General features: G+C 36.1%; 1 protein-coding gene across 1 annotated transcript in view; it reads right to left on the reverse strand.

Annotated features, from left to right (window-relative positions):
• Positions 1 to 4775: 4775 nt before the first annotated feature.
• The window catches only part of XIRP2 (xin actin binding repeat containing 2), a 32104-nt gene continuing 19290 nt past the window's right edge, over positions 4776 to 17589 (reverse strand). Inside the window, exons 4-10 of the mRNA XM_039700559.1 lie at positions 16468 to 16593; positions 10473 to 10580; positions 10091 to 10157; positions 9274 to 9407; positions 7731 to 7864; positions 5524 to 6851; positions 4776 to 4792 (exon numbers count right to left, since the gene is read on the reverse strand). Of these exons, the coding sequence (XP_039556493.1) occupies positions 4776 to 4792; positions 5524 to 6851; positions 7731 to 7864; positions 9274 to 9407; positions 10091 to 10157; positions 10473 to 10580; positions 16468 to 16593 (1914 nt within the window). The remainder of the gene's footprint in view (positions 4793 to 5523; positions 6852 to 7730; positions 7865 to 9273; positions 9408 to 10090; positions 10158 to 10472; positions 10581 to 16467; positions 16594 to 17589) is intronic.

Raw genomic sequence — 17589 nt, forward strand, 5'->3', positions numbered from 1 at the left:
ATCTGCACAAGCTGACTTTATAGCTATATATTTCTTCCTTTTTATCTAATGTCCTGTAGAGGTCTTAACTGTGATTGCAGAGAGAAACTAGAAGCATATTATAAGTGGTAAGAGGATATTTAATATAGATTGTTTTTTATTTTTACTATGATATGTGTACCAGTATTACAATTAGGGTGACAATCTAATTTACCAAGCAGTATATTGAAGTACTTTTTTTAGGGTTCCATCCCATCATGGTACAGCTGCACCTTCATTTCCCCTTATTTTAACTATTTCATCTCATTTACTGAAAATTCATCTCTATTTTTGCTGATGACTTCTTGATCAAGAAATTTTGTGTTTGGTAAATTTTTCCTCTAGTAAGGTTTAGTGGAAAAACAGCCTGCTTTTTGATTTGGAATATACAGTTTCTGTGGGGAAGGAATGGCTCCTTCATAGGTATTTGTTGTGATAGGACATTATTCCTTGTCAGCTTCTGTTACAGGTATCATTTCATCAGTCTAAGAGTAATTTTATATGGCTACTGATAGTGATGGCTAGAGTGTCAAGAGCCAAAAGGTAAATGGGTTGAAACTCTGAGGTTTTCCTAGGTTTTTTTATTTAAACACATGATGTGATATTGCAAATCACCTGCTGAAATGTGTAGTAGATTTTTCATGTCTCTTTTTAGTAAAATTACAATGTACTTGATTAATGACAGTCAGATTAAAAGTAAATTTTATTTTTAATAGACCTTATTCTTTTTAAGAATTTAAGAAGACCTTATTCTTTCTCTCTCGTACCCTACCTTAGGAGAAGGGAGGTGAGGGACCAGTGGGAAACAGCAATTTTCTTCCACTTTCCCCCAAGTAGTACATTACAGAGCTGCCTTATTTTTTTGTTTAAGGACTATACTGAAAAATTCAGATCTTTTATGGCTGAATTGTAATTTACTGTTTTACAAAGCCCAAAAGTAAGGTCAGTCTAATTATGTTTCTGAGCCAAATTTAATGCAGATCCTCTCTTTAAAACATTTAAAAACGCTTTTCATGTCAAAATCATCAAATGTAACCCACATACAAGATGAAATGCTTGTGAAAGGCAATAAAATTTACCCAAAGGATTTAACTTAGGTTCCTCTTAATGGAAGAAAGCGTGCAAAAAACCAAAGGGGGAAAAAAAGGGTTAGGGTTAGGGTTAGGGTTAGGGTTTTAATCTATGTTTTTGTCTTCATGTTTTCTTGTTTTTGTGAATGTGCCCAGGGTAGTTAATGTTTTTGCAATTATGCCTACCAGTTGGAGGTGTACTTGACTGAAGCGACCCAAATTTTTTATGAGTAATTCTGATAATTATCCTGCACTTTGAAAATAAGGCCTGAACTATAATTATTTAAGGGAGAGATATTTCAAGACGTATTGTGTTAGAACGAGGCAGATCCATTGCATGGATTAGTTGTCTACCCTGGGCACTGTGTCCTTTAAGATAACTAGCATAGGTCTGCCTGTTGGTATGTATGAAGGAGATAAGTGCTTAACAGAAGACAGACAAGGTGTTTACACTTTTCCAAGTAATCCAGCCTTTGAGTTGAAGTGGACTCTTCACTTAGGAGGAGCCCACTTCAACTGAACACCCGAAGTATTGCTTAGGTCTCTTTGAGGATGCCCGACTCTACAAAGGCTTCAAAAGAATGAGTTGATATGCTGCACCTATAGAAACAATTTAAGTAAATCTAAGTAAGTTTTTGTGCCAATTATGTTAATGACGTTGCAAATGGACTGCAAATTTAGAAGCCCTCTAAAATTCAGCGCTGGCCCTGCCATTAAATCAGGCTCTTTAATCTCTCTAATTGGTGCTTTTCAGTACTGAAGAATACATGAACCCTGCTGTGTTCTAAAAGCAGTAGAACATCTTCACTAGCCAATAATAGCCAGTGAAAATACACTTTTCAGACTGCAAGTCTCCTGTACTAATAATGATGTGGGAAAGTTTCATTTTACTGCTACTTGTCAGTGCAGCTTTACTGTTGAACAGTGCTTGGCTGCAGCTGTGCTGGAAATGGATCAGCTCTGCCCTGCATCACTGTAAGGTCCCTTTCTCAGGGTAAATATCCTGTCCATGGGATGAAACTTAGGAGTAGCCACAGGAAGCTATCCTGCTGAGAGAACAGGAGGTTCAGTACCAGAATTCTTCCCAGGAACCATCAAGCTTCTCCTCACAGAATGAGACTTTTACAGACTGATGGCTGGTTATTTAAACTCAGGTAGCAACACTTAGAAAGCCTAGAGGATAACTTGAACATGCTTAAACTTAGACTAGCAACTTCCCCTCACAGAAATACAACTCTAATGGATGCTAGTTCTTAAACCAATGTAGACCAGCTCATTGGCTGCAGTAACTCTGTATGGGTTCACTAAAATGCATGAAGTTTTTTAGCAGCTGAGGAGCTACTATTCACTTAGTATTTCATTTACAGAAAACCTATAAGGTTGCTACTTTCTACACACTTTATCTCAATTGCACATTCAACTGCTATATGCATTCTCTCCACAGTCTGACTTCTGCAGTGGCAATGTGTATACATCAGGGTGACATCTTCCATCCTTTCGCCTTGGAAGGAAAAGCGTTTAAGATTCAGTGAGTTCAAGCCTTATCTCATCTCTGATAATTTCTACACTAAGCTTTTGGCTGAAGTTCTGAAAAGCTCTTCTACTTAATTTTTTTCCAGGTTATTTACATTTTTCTACAAAATTTTATTACTCATGGCTGTTAGTTTTCTAGAACAAGTTTAGAGTGTGTCATCATTATGATTTGTATAAGAATCCCAAAACAATATAATAGGGTTTCAAATAAATAATTCTGCAGTAAACATTCATCCTCACTACTGGCAGAAGTAAAAAAGCCACTCAGTAAGAGAAGAGAATGCAAAGCCGGTGAGTCCACTAGAGGAAGGCTCTGCACTTCTGTGTCTGTCGCATCCCAAACAGAATCTCAGTCATGGAATATCCGAAGAGATTTACTCCATATGGTATGTCATTTATGTAAGCTGATTTTATACAATATTCTCTTTGGGAGTAAACATTTCTGTGTCTTGCTTCTTAAAAATATTTCAACAAAGCCTTTGCTGTAGTCTGTATATCTAGCTGGCCAGAAGGAACACACTTTTTCTGTGACTCATTTTTTATTTTTTTGGGGGAAGCTAAAAGGTCAGTAGTTTCCAAGGATCTTTTCAGAGGGGCTGATTTCTTGGTGTGAATTTTTATTATCATAGTTGACATGTGTCACTTTTCTAGATTGTAGTATATACAAGGTTAAATTCATCAGAATATGCAGGAGGATGACAAATGGCATAGGACTGTACTTCAGGTACAAATATTGCAGCGATGTTAGCTTTTTCCTGAATTAACATGCATATGATCACACCTACACATGTGCACATAAACACCACCATTTCACCTTCAAGATAATTCCTCTTTCCTAACTAATACAGCTGAAGCCAATCTTCTATCTAATAAGAAATTTTGATAAATGGGGGAGATTTAACATTTTAATTCGTGTAGAAGTCTAAATATGCCAGTCAAATTCTCTTTATTTTCTTCAGGCATGCATTTTCTGAAGGTTATTTTTTGTTGTTGTTATCTTAGCAGGAATTTTGTTAATGTTATTTTTAATTGTGTTATCTACTCATAAAAGAGAGCAAAGTCATTTAGTGCTATGTAGTAATCTCTTGGCTTTTTAAAAACAGATTATGATGGTTACACGCAAATGGGGGCAGCAATAACAGAGAGAGAGAAACCTTGCTGAAATGATTCTAAGGTGTTCAAAACCAGCTGTAGGCTAATGCTTTTTAATAAAGTTCTCAAATACAGTGGTATTGGAGTGTGCAAAAGGCTGTTCTGCTGGTAACATTAAAGAGATCTTCCAATATTTCTGCGTTTACTGAGAATACTTTGCAGTAATATACTATTGAAGTATGCTTGTGGGAAAAATGCTATTCATGGTTTTCTGATGTGTGTATATAGTTTATTGTTGTTTCTGTGTAGATATAGAGGAGTCACATGTGGATTTCCCACTTACCCACAACCCTGTTGCTTTGAGTGTCGGTAATGTTGATTTGTAGTGTAGGTAATGTTTTGTTCTAGAAGTCTGAGGCACACTTTCTTAAATGTTTTAACATCAGCTTGTCTTTCCTGTGAATTATTTCAAATGCCTGTCTCTGTTGGATCCTTCAGGAATTATTTTGAAAAATGTATTTTGATTATGATTCCTTTTCTCTCTGACACTTTGGTTTAAACTATTCATTGCATGAAGAATTTCACAAACTATTTAAGGAAAATAGTATGTATAAATTAATCTTTAAAAAGCCACAAAATATTTTTTTGTAAAGTGGTTTTTTATTATGCATTGTCAACAGTTAAATGATATGTTACTGTTTCATACAGGATGGAATAGAAGAATAGTGTTAAGTGAGAAAATGTTAGTCCATAAGCATAGGTTTTAAGGAAAAAAGTGCTAGATCTGCATAAGTTTGTACAGTTTTAAGTATGACACTGGAGAGCTGCTCCAGCTAAAATGACTTTGAACTAATTACTGCAACAACCGCTTGTCTTCATTGCCCAGTGTCCCCAAACCCTGTTTCAGTTCTGTTTAGGGTGTTTGGTTTTTTCCAGTGTTAAAATTTACACACTTTCTTCTCCTGTTACTCAATATAACTTAGTAGCAGCTCTAGGAATATAACTAAACCGTGCTATTCACCAGCCAGCTGTGGTTACTATTCAATAATGATCCATTTCAAACTAAGTATTACATAATACTGCAAAAACAGAAACAAAAAAGATTAACTTCCAAAAATCTCAACCAAACCCCAGATTTTCTAGCATGAGCTAACACAACCAGTGTACATAATATGTCATGGAACAACAGCTCAGTTAGCGTAATAACATTAGAAGAAACAATAAAAGTATTTTTCTTCCTTTGTGCACACCGGGTGCTTCACATCTGAAGTTGTTACAAATAATAAATATTAAAATGGATTATATTTCTCCAGGACAATGTAGTAAAATATTTCTTGCAATGTTCAGAGACATAGAAAAACAAGGGGTGTTTTATAATTACAGATGGAAAAAAAATTACATATTCTTTGTCTTAAATACAAACTAACTGAATAAAGTCTAGGTATTATCTATGGATATTAAATTCTTCATGAAAGACTAAAATAAGTAGACTGAAGAAATACCTATTTATGACATATGACATACTTTGTAATGAGTGACAGACATAGCTGACCACTTGGATGTTTTATTAATTTTCATCATAAAATCTATTTTTTTAAAATGTCTTCATTTGCAGTAAGCCATTTGAACTTGACTTTCTTGCCTTGGAATGATGAAACTGCTGTATGTCTTGAGCTGAGTAAATCTAAGCTTGTATTTATGTCAGTCTTTGCCAATTGGATTATTTCACTTTCTTGACAAGCATTAATATAATTCAGTTCTGTATCATAATTTCCATGTGCTTTTGAATATGAACTGCAGGATTTTTTACTTGCATCTGCAGAGTTTATTACACCACAGTTTAAAACCAGGTTGTCTCTTTTAAGAAAAGATGTCTTCAGAGTGTCAGATAAAATAGTGTTTAGCTTTTTGTCCTTTTTGTCATATTCTGATTCTTCTCCAGTGCATGACAACTCAGTATCAACAGACAATGTTGTGTTAGTTGCCTTCTTCCAACTGAATGTGCTGCTAGTACAAGACTTCTGACACGTGGCATCGTTATTAAATTCAGCAAGACTCTTAAAAGTAACAGCATCTTCATCTTTTGAGTTCTGTTCACCCTGTGCAAGCACAGTATCACTAGAATAGCTCTCATGAGGTTCATACATCTCATATATTTCTTCATTTCCAGACTGACTGTCCAGCTTTGCGAAGGCATGCTGTGATTCAGTGCAAATAGGATGGCTTAATGCTGTCTTTGGGGTAGACACACCTGAGAGAGTTGTTTTCTGTGTACAAATATTTTGATGTGAAAAAGTGGCATAATTATTATTATTGCTGTTATTCAAGTTGCATTCTTTGTGATTCTTTTGTACTGTAACATCATCAATGTTAGTAACCTGTATCACTTCTGAATTATCAGTTTCATTAATTTGTTTCTCTTGCTTCTTCCCAGTGCTATCCACAATTACATTATCACCCTCATTAATATCCTTTCCACTTTGCTCCCTATTCTCTGATGCTTCCAGTTTATTCACCTTATCTTTCACATTCCCAGATTCCTCATCCTTGCCATTATTGCCTGCTTTAGAGGTATTTGTACATTGTTTTTCAGACAGAGTGGATGACTGTTGATTTTGTTGTGAATTTGTGATGTTTTTCTTATTTTGCTCCATCACTGTGGGATTTTTCTGAGATTCCTTTTTGTTGCCCAGAGGTTTATTTGTATATGGACTAGGATCTTCTTGAGCAAAACCTTCTGGGGGCCACTTTGACTTATTTACTTTAGCTGATTCTTCAATAGAGAATGTTTTCTTAGGTGTTGCATCATCTGTTGAAGGAGGCCATGTCATTTTTAATTTACCTCTTTCTGTGGTTTTCAAATTGTTGTCCAAAATATCAGGACGAGCACCTTCAGTACCTGAGTACAAGCCTTTATCAGCTTCTGTAATTGGTTTAGGATCAACAGGTATGCTATTAATGGGATTTGTTTCTTCAGCTTGAGTTTTGTTAATTGAACTAAGTTGATCTTTATAATTCCATAATTCCTTATGCTGCTTGTGTCCAAAACCTTCATCATAATTTCCTTTTGATTTGAAAAGTTGCTTAAAATGGGGTTTACAGTATATTTTTCCATGGAGAGATGCATAATTTCCCAAGCTGCCAAATGGAAGAAAATTTGTTTTATTCTTTTACATACCATAAATTACCATACACCTCGCCCTTTCTCCCCCCTCCCCCCCCCCCCCCCCCCCCCCAAAAAAAAAAGTATCTAAAACCTTTACTTGTGAATTTGCATACAATTTCAAAGTAAAAATGAAGAAGAATCATGCTTGGTGATTTAAGAAAGAACATAAACTCATTTGGTTGTTGCACAGAATAAACTTCAAATAGAAATGTTCACAGCACTTCTGGGCTTTTTGGACCATTTTTCTTCATCTTGTTAAAGTCCAAATCCTCATTTTTACAAAGTAGCATCAGAATTTAGTCTTTGTGCAAAATATAGAAATTTGTGTTTCATTTATATTTGGATTCTCCTCCCAAATGAACTAAAGGAAATGTGTGTAACTACCCAGAGTGTCTTAATATCAAAGTTGTTGGTCTTTGCAGTCAGATAGAGCAATAAATTCTACATTTTATATGAAGGCTACAGAGTGATTTGCTAATGCAGATAACCATCATAATTCATTTTATGAATGAGGAAAATTGAAGAGAAAATTTGGTGGTTTTTAGATATTTTAAATTCCACCTGAATTCCTGTGTCCACTGCCTCTGTCCTGAAGGTCTGCAACAGTCTGTAGGAAGCAATATGTGGAAGAATTTGGAAGGTACTGGGACAAAACAGTTCTATAAGAAATTTAAAGGACTCATTCCATGTCACAGTGCAGATGTTAGGAGCAGAGAAAAAAGGAGAACTCAGGATACCACCGTGTCAACCCAGCATCCTACAGGCTGAATAATCCTACAGTTGAAAATAATTTTACCATCTGTATTTATATTCCAAAGCAGGGTTGTGTGGGTGATGCAGTTACTTCTTACCTTAATTGACTGCCACAGTGGTGACATCGGAAACAGGATTTGTGAAAATTCTGCTTATCAGCAATGAGACATTCCATGGGGTAAACTCTCTGTTGACAGAGTTTGCATGTTTCATTTTCCTGAATCTGCAGTTTCTACAACCACACATTAAAAGGTTACAAATTAGTCTAAGCCACATGGTATGATTTTATTTGAACAGTATCAGTCCATATATTTTGTTACAACATTTCCATTTTCTGTTAACTGGTATCTCAGTTGTTTATTGTAGGGCTTCCTTTTTGTTCAACTAACAGTAATACTTGGAAATTTAAAAACTACTTACCTTTCCCTTTGCAGGAATCCATGCATTTGAAAGGACTTCTCCAGGTACAATATCTTCCATTTATTTGTAATAACTAATTATTGTGTGAAATGTGGAAGAATAATAGAAGGTTTTCTAGTGTAAGTGGAATTGACTGTAATGTATGTATAATCTTTGAATGTACAATGTGATTTAAAGATCAATAAGTAGGGGGATGGATGTTTGAAATTCTGATGAGGACTTTTTGCTTAGCCATGCCAAGTGCACAATAGGGGTTACTCCTTTTGTGGTAACCTCCAGACTTGTGCACTCACATGGTCCAAATATGCTATGGGCATAATTATTTGTGATTTTTACAATTGTAGTTGTCAGACCTGATACTTTTTTCAGTTGAATTTTAATACTAAGGTAGCTACATTTATATTAAAAGCTTTATAAAGTCTTCTGTGAAGCATATTTAATTATAAAGAAAACTATTTCTCTATAAAGTACAAAACATGAATAGAAAGTTGCATACCAGTAAAGGGCACACATACCAGAAAGGGGCAGTCCATAGGCACAGACTGCTTGTGAGCCAAGCACCAGGACTCAGCTGAATATTCTTAGGTATTCTCAATGTAGAGAGGGAGAAGAGGAAGGAGATAAGGTAATTAGGAGGGGGAAAATGGTGACATGGATCCTGGAAAAGGGTCTTACTGAATGGTTACTTCGCTTAGTTGGATAGTTGACAGTGAGTTGATAGTGATATTTGCATCATAGAATATATGTGAAAAGAAATGTGGAATTCATACAAAACAATGATTGAGCAGTCTTGGAGATTTTGCTGCAACAAATGCAGACTTTGCATTATAAGCATAACAAACTTTAACTGTAGCTTGTGTTCATTTGACTTTCTTTTGGAAGTGGTATTTTCCAGGCTTCTGAGAGTCTGTGGTGACAAATTATATGTATTTACAGATTCAAAACAAGGAAAGAGGAGACTATTCATCAGAGGAGGAGAGAATGCAGAAGTTTTTACCTTGAATTTTTTTTGTCACATACTGTAACTACTTATGGAACTTTCTAATGTATTTCATATTATGTTATGTGCACTTAATTCCTGAAGTCTATATATTCCCACCTCTTCCATAAGGTACATTTTTAATCATAATTATTCAAAATAGAAAATCAGATAGCATGACAGACCAGTGTCTTAACTTCTTATTTGCATAAGGAAAGATTGCTCTTATTAAAAATACAGACCTTTACTTCTTTAGCAGATGTTGTGATCTCTCTGTCAGAGTGAACAGCCTTTTCCTGAGCCGCCTTCTCAATCTGCTGTTTTAAAATTTGTGTTACAGTCTTTGGGAGCTCTTCATTCTGAGCTGAATTGATTACTGCAATGGGAAGAAGAATAAAAAAGATTGTTTTTTCTCCAACCTGCATTTTATGAAATTGACTTTATCAGTGAATTATGAAACATTAATATCTTGGAAAAATTGTGTTTAGCCTTGTAGAAGTCTAGAGAGTCACTTGATCAGTACAGAAATCCGTATGGAAAATGTCAGAATAGTTGTTAAGGGACATGATATAAACTACTGTTTTGCTGTACCTGAGTGGTGTGGCAGGGACAAAGGGTGACTGAGGTCTGTGGGAGAATGTCATGCATGAATTCTTGTTCAAGAGCTAAACTGCAGCAGCAGCAGTGTCTTAACACTGTGATCTTCTCTGTGATATTCTGCAGGGTTACTCAGGTCAGCTACAAACTGAGCCTTACCCATCCACAGCTTTGTATGTACATGGACTGCTGTTTACTTGTGTTTTCAGACAAGTTGTCAAGTCCCCCATTCCTTCAAGCAACTCAGACCATACTTAAAACCACATCCTTATGCAAACATAATCTCTTCATACTGAATTCTAACTCATTTCTGATGCCCCATTGAAGTTAAGGAATGAGCTTTGCTCAGAATTCGGAGCAGTGTGTGTTTTCATATTTATATGCTAAGAACAGTACACCTGTGGGAGGAAAGACATTTGCCATTGCTCATTTGTGAGTGTTTATTCTCATGCCACTTCTTACCTGTGTCATGCTGAGTGAATGTAGAAGCCATTTTCATTTCATTAATAACTTGCTCATGAGGAGAAACCTGTGAAAAAATTTCACTTTACTCATGATCTAGTGCAATGCATAAGAATTATACATACTTCTGAAACCGTATTCAAAATATTGCATAAATGAAAAATATGAATATAAATATAAACATTATTAACTTAACAATAATGCATTAAAAACATGTAGTGAAACACCTTTAAAAATTATTATGCACTGAGTAATGAGAGAAGTTCTCAGCAGAAAATCCAGATCTTGCTCTACCAAGAGGTAAAGGAGGAAGAAGCAAAGCAGGTATGTGTCAGTATCAGTGTAATTGTCCAATGAGATTATTATTATATGACATAATTACCTCTTGTGTTTGAGAGGCTTCTGTTTGATTTTCTTTGGAGGTCTTTTCATTGCACTCAGCTTCCCTGGTGCTACTTGATACTGTGTGGTGCCTGCTACTTGGTGTTTCCTCAAGACAAACAAAAAAAATCACATTAACAGGTAATAGTAAATCAGATTTTTTTTTTTTTGCCTGAAGGGGTGTCAGAAATTAATTCTAATGTAAATGGTGTAGCTAGAGCAGCCATTTTACAGCAGAGTGCCATTGTTATTACCTTTGATATTTATTGCTGTCAGCATTGGAACTGGCTTTTTTATAATGCAGAAGATGTCAAGTCTTTGTTACTGCAGCAAGATGCTGGCCAGCAGATATGGCAAGGTGCATGAATAGATAAAATGCATAATTGGACTAGGAGGGGGCAGAGGTGACAAGGAGGACTTGTGCTGGCTTTATGTGCTGTGCCTCCAACGTGTTGCCTGGCAGTGGACATTATGCTAATGCAACTTTTTTAAAGGAAGTGTAATATGTCTGCATGAGGTGATTACTCCCTGCATATGCTTTATAAAGTTCTTCCAATACAAAAATCATGCTGAATTGCAATTGTGAAAAATACTGGTTACCATAGAGTAACCAAAAGATCCTGTAATATATACAGGGTAGCACTGTAACTGCAAGCCTGACAACTGCAGTGTAATAAACAGAGTGTATCTTCACCAGCACTGTCCAAGATGTCTGTGTAAACTGATTTCTGAGTCAGTGTTTGGTTTGGCTTCAGATTCTGACAGTGATTTGTTTTCTTATTTGAAGCCTGCCATAGAACCTGTGTTACATCATTACCAGTGTCTATGGGGTACTTTGAAACTTAGTGATTAGAATAAATAAATCTGAAAGATTGATATTATTAAGCAGTTCTGGGCATCCTCTCCCATGCACACAGAGCCATCTAACAAATAATTTCACTCATGTCAAATTATATTTTCTTCTTCATTTGTTAGAAAGAAGCTTGTCTATTAGTTTCTACTGATAATAAGCTTTCAAATGAAAGGAGCTTCTGGTCCCTCCAGCAAGAGCTTCCCAAATGTTCAATGTAACTTGAACATGAATGGAGCAGTACTGTGTTTCTGAGATTGCTGGTGTACATCTAGTGCAGCATAGAGATGTAAGCTTCCTGCACCTCAAGTGCTGATTACTACTTGAAATTCAGTTAATTGTGGGGCAAGAAATTACTTCTTTCTCTTAGTCATGCCATGAGAAAGCATATATTTATGGGATTTATTCCGCCTTCAAACTAAGGGATGCTTACACAGCTTGCATCTCCATGAATACTTCTGCTGAATCAGTACAGGGGTCATCTAGTTCCTGGCCTGTAATTTCTGTCATGCAGTAGGCAGCAAGGTTCTTCAATCTATGGCAGAGAAACAATGAGCATTCTCTCCATGGGCTATAGGAATTCTTTTCCACTTCCATGCTGCCAAATCCTGTTTCAGCTATAAGATGAATTAATATTGTACAAACAAAGGGTAGAATAAATTTTCTTATTGCTGGCCCAGTAAATGATTCAGTGCATTACCAGTATCAAAAGCAATCCTGTCTGAAGTGTTGGAGTGCAATGAGGCTTGAGGAGAGCAGGTCACAGCATGTCCTGCTTTTACAGGATGACCTGTTGTACAGGACATCCTGTAAAAACCTGTTGTGTAAAGGTTCTGTGTACATAACAGCTGTGAGGGAGCTGCACACCATAGGAGGAGATAGTGGTAGAGCTAACCACCTATCAGGTTGAAAAGAGGCAGTTCAGAAAGAAGTGCAAATTTTCCCATCTATTCTGTTTAATGACTGTGTAGGTGTATGTCTAATATGCCTTTTCATTCTATATGGATATGCTTTTTAATATATTTATGCATATATATGCTTTTTCATTTAAGATATGCTTTTCTGTTCTAATGTGCATGTTTTAGATATGTAATTCAAGCTCTCATTACTGGAAAAGCTCATTCATGAGACATGAAATATGTTCAGAGTAGTCATTATGTGTCCTTTGAATGGTGTGGGGCATTAAAAAGAAATATAATTAGACTTAATGTAGTCAGGAAGCAAATCTAATCTGAATGTCACTAGTGCTTTATTGCTGTAACTTTGGTACTGCTTATGAAGTAGTTGCCATATTGCAAAAGACCATAATAATTTAATGCTATAGCAATGGCCATCAAAAATGCAGCCCAAACATTATGAGCCAGATTTTGATGATATAATTACACAGCCTTGCTTTGGGCATGCTGGGAGATAGAGGGACATGGAGCATTTCTTATTTTGTGTGTCAGTCAAAGTGGCTAATTGAAATTCCAGTAACAGGGTGCTAAATGCTGCTTGTTTATTACTCTAAACAAGTGGAGAGTTAGACCACCTGTGGTTTCATCCCTCCTCTATAACTGCCAGCTGTTGGATATAGCATTACTGTAGGTAGGATTAATTTAGTCTACCCCCATTATGGTTTGTGGCATGTTTTGTAGATCCCATGGACTTTGTAGTGTATTCTGTAAAACTGGTCAATTACATTTTGTTTATGGCATATCATGAGTAAGCTTCAGAAAACCCTCTCAGCTGGATGATTGTTGGCATGTTGCTTGCTCATGGATGGTTTCTTAGAAGTTTTAAGTTTTCTTTCAGACATCTTTATCCTCCAGACTCTCACATTTGTTTCCCTTCACCCTTTGTGTGGGCTGCTGCCCTTCTCGTGCATATCTGTATGGTGCTTAACACAGAGCACTGTAGTGTACTGTTGTGTCCCTGGGCAATAAGTCACTCTAACCTAAAACAATACTATTTAAAAATAAACATGTACGTCTGAGAATAAGCCTGCATAAGTTTTGTTAGAGGAGTGTTTTTTTAATGTAGGCATTCAGATTCTGTTACTGAAGAGAGCTGTAATTGCTACATACATTTTATGTTAGTGGCCCATACAACAGCTTTTGTACTGCAATAATTTAGATCGAATTCTTATTGAAAAATGTGCCAAGATTTGAATTATCAGTAATTGTTCTGTGCAATTTAGACCAAGGTTTGCTTTTTTTGTGTGGATATTTTTAGTTTGTGTTCTAATAACAATTAAAACATATTTTTTCTTTCAATAATAGAATTGTTTTCCAGCTCAGAATATGTACACTACATTATATGTAAATATGCATAAAACACGTACACAGTTCTCTATCTATGTCAGTATGTATTTCAAGGGGATCAAATGGCTCAGACGTTCATCCAAGCACAAGAAAGACTTTTACTATCTCACAAGTGATGCACAATGTGTTTAGTTGAACTGTACATTATGGTGCAATGTATAATTATATTAACATATAATCTCTCAGAAGTTGGATAATGTAATATTGTTTATGTATTGGCAAATATAGAACTTTCTGTTCTAAATGAAGAGTATGTACAAACTTGTAAGCAGCAGTGGAAGTAAATTGTGATCCTCAATCTTCAGTTACAGTGTTAGTGACAATGGAATGACTATTTGGCACGGATCTTCATCTCTTTCTCAGAGCACTGCTTTTTTATCTATTTATGTTCTTTAGCACAGTCTCACTGCACATCAGCTCTGTGAGTCCTGCAGAAATTTCATATAAGAACTTCACTTATCTGCACTTCATCCCTATGATTTGTCTGCCTTGCTTATTTGTATGTATACTTAGGGTGTCTAGGGCACTATATGAAAGATTTTCATAAAAATGTGAGGTTTTCACCATTCACTGCCATTGTCCCATTATTCAGTCTTACTCTCTGCAATTGCTAGAAAATTGGCAATTGCTACAGTAGCCATCTTAGAGAACTCCTCTGGAATGACCCCGAGTAAGGGAGGGGTAGCTGTGCCCGTGTCAGTTCTGACATTCTGCACTGTATGGGTGAGTGAAGGAGAACTCCTCTGGAATGACCCTGAGTAAGGGAGGGGTAGTTCTGACATTCTGCACTGTATGGGTGAGTGAATATCAGATGTTTTCTCTGCATTCCACTCCTGTGCTGTGTTAGAGGTTCAGCTCACTTGGCAGCAATGGCTCGTTTCTGACACCAGACACTGTAGAGAGGTAAGTGTCAGCACAATGTAGAGAGTTAAGAGTGATGGCTGCTGCCTGAGAAAAACAGGAAGATGAAGTTATTATTTGCATATTTGATGACAATATTTTGAATGAAAAGTCGTGAACTCTTTATACAACAATTGTATATGCAGTAGAATGTTCAGCTATTTAGATTTCTGTTTAAAAATTTAATTGTGTCCTTATTTTATATTGGATTAATAGTTTGAATGTATGCAGTGTGGATGGATGGAATGTAGGAGAATAGAGACAGTGATGAAGGTAATCTCACCCCTAAGGAGTTACAGCTGAATTAGGAACAGGCCTGCCCTTAATAGTCCACAGCCAGATCCCATTAGGATGGGTATTGTAAAAGAGTAGGTTGGCTGGTGAAGAAGTTAGAGTTTGTTGGCTGTACTGTGAGGAAGAAGGAGTCAGTACTGTGAGGAGTTGCCTATAAGAAATCACAGAAAAGGTACGAAACTTTTGAGATAACAACAATCCAGATCTGGACATCTGTCTTCAAACCATGTGTTTTCTCTGTTTTGCCCGAGGATGGATTCATTGACCATGACTATGCTTAAGTGTATAATCCCATTTTCCATGAAAGTGCAGTTATGTTACATAAAAATGGGATTTTATGGTCTTGCAGTAAGTTATTTAACCTAAATTTAAAGATGGCTCTCTATGGTCTGAGTGATTTCATTTTTCAGTGTATGTGGCTATTTCTGCTGATGATTTGAGAGAGCTTCCTCAACTAGATGCAGAGGAAAAATAGGTGGAAAAGTATGCTTTGAGGTCACATCTTGTCTGCAGAAATGGAACCATTCTAGTGGCTTTGTGAAGAGATAGATGTCCTGGGAAAATGCATCTACACATCACAGAAATGAAATTATTGGGGTCTGCGTAAGAGAAAAGTCACGTAATTTCTGTACAGAAAACTCCTTCACGCTTAAAACTGGCAGGTAGAGTGGGCCACATTATCTGAAAAGTATGTACATAACTCTTCCATTACCACTGATTATGCACAATTTTAAGTATGTCCCACTATGGCATTTTTCTGCTTACTTAAACATGCATTAATACCCCTGCAGCAAACTGTGTCTTCTTCCCTACAAACTGGAGTTTTGCTTGTTGTCTGTGCAAATTGTTGATATAGGTATTAATGTAAAAGAAATGAGAGATGAGTGGTAGATATGATGATGCTTATTTAACATTAAAAGAAGCCTGTGGCAAAATGTTAATGTATCTTTTTTTCTACAAAGCTGGGAGAACAATATTGCTTAAAAATCTCTCCAAGAAGTGCAGGATGGTAAAGAAATTTACTGTTTTTCAGAGTGCACAGGATGGATTATACAGCATTTTATTGTAGGGGATTTCATATGGTCTAAAATTGTTATTTTCTACAACAATTTTTCATGGTATAGCCCAATGAAGCAATGAAATGTAAAGGTCTTTTATCGGAAGTAACACTTAGCTACTGCTTTGTTCTACTTTAAATGTCTGGGTTCTTCTGTGCAGTTTTTGATCTGTTTAGGGAAATTTATTGCATTCAATTCAATGGGAGCAGGATACTCCTTTGGAAAGAGAATTGTAGCGGAAAGAGAATGACTTAACATTGAGTGCAATAAATGCAAAATATCACCATGACACATGATAATGTATAAATCAGAGTCTTATAGATAGGTTTCATTATAAGACACTGCTATAGTAATAATCTGCTTTACTCAATCTAAGTCTAGTTGAGTCTAATCTATAGTGAGTGTTCATCAGCATAAAAAAATATATGAATCCTGTGGTACATCTCAAATATAAAATTCTATGAGTATGAACATTAGAGAAATGTTGTCTTAGTCATAATGAAAACTCATCAGTATAGAAAGTGATCTTTTTTTCCCTCAGTTATCTAGCAGGGTAGACCTAATTTGTTAATATTAAAATGCTATTGTTACCTGTGGAGATCTGTGCTGGTACTGAACAAAGGTCTTTTTTGGAGACATCCGTTGTACTTTCTCAAATTGTTTTCTCACTGCTGCCAGGCCACCAGGCACAGTACAGAACTTGGTCTTCTGTGAACTCTAGAGTGATAAAATAAGACCACTTGTTTTCTATTTGCACCTAAAGCATACTTCTATTGCCTAATTTTAATTTTTTTTTTAAACTAGTTAACAGCAGTATGTAGGAATGACTCAGAGAATCATAAATACTCATTTTGGGAAATTCATAGACCACTGCACAAGAGGCATACTTGATGATTTAGACGAGTTAAAGGTATGTTTAGCCTGAATCTTAAGCACCAAAAGAAGTTCCATCTGCTTGTTTGGGAGTAAGAACCACTTTCCAGAACAATCTCTTCTGCTTGTGTCTTCTGAATTCCATGGCATTCAGAGTTGCCACCTGGTCCTCTCTGTGTTTCCAGTGGGTATTGTTGAAAAACATGCAGAGAGCCTCAAGCAGGCCTTTATGAGATGACCTGTCTTCCCCAAAAACAGCAATGAAGGTCACAAGAGGGCACTTACCCTCAGGCTTCCTGTTCTAGTTCTGTCCCTTTTGTTGTACTTTTTAGATGGTATTGAATGAAGCTTTCAGCATTTTATATTAATAATCTCTATGCAAAAAAAAAACCAAAACCTCACCCAAAAATTAGGAAATACATTTGTAATGAAGCTACTAAGTAAAGTTAGATTTAATGCTATTAAATGTGTAAGTAAGCAGATAATAAAAAATCAGGGAGATTTTTTCCTCTGTGATGAAGGCTGCACGTTTATATGTGTACATGGATATGCAAGCGTGAAAAGTAATTGTTTTAATGAATGAACATTCCAGGCCCACCTTAACAGCTATTTGGAGATATTTTGAATAGTTATGGGTCCTCTAATGAAATGTATTCATTCCCTTTAATGAAACCAAATATAAAGTTCCTATTTTCAGGCAGCCATCCATTTCCGCAAGAAATTGCAAGACGTTTCTGAGTGTAAATGAAATAGTTCCTATGTGCTCAACATAGTTAGGTTGGGTCCGTCTTCATGCAGCTCTTTTCATTGTGAGAGACAGTACTAACTTCAGTCAAGTTT

Source organism: Passer montanus, unplaced genomic scaffold (genome assembly GCF_014805655.1).
Source record: "Passer montanus isolate IOZ18808 unplaced genomic scaffold, ASM1480565v1 scaffold1, whole genome shotgun sequence".
NCBI lineage: Eukaryota > Metazoa > Chordata > Aves > Passeriformes > Passeridae > Passer > Passer montanus.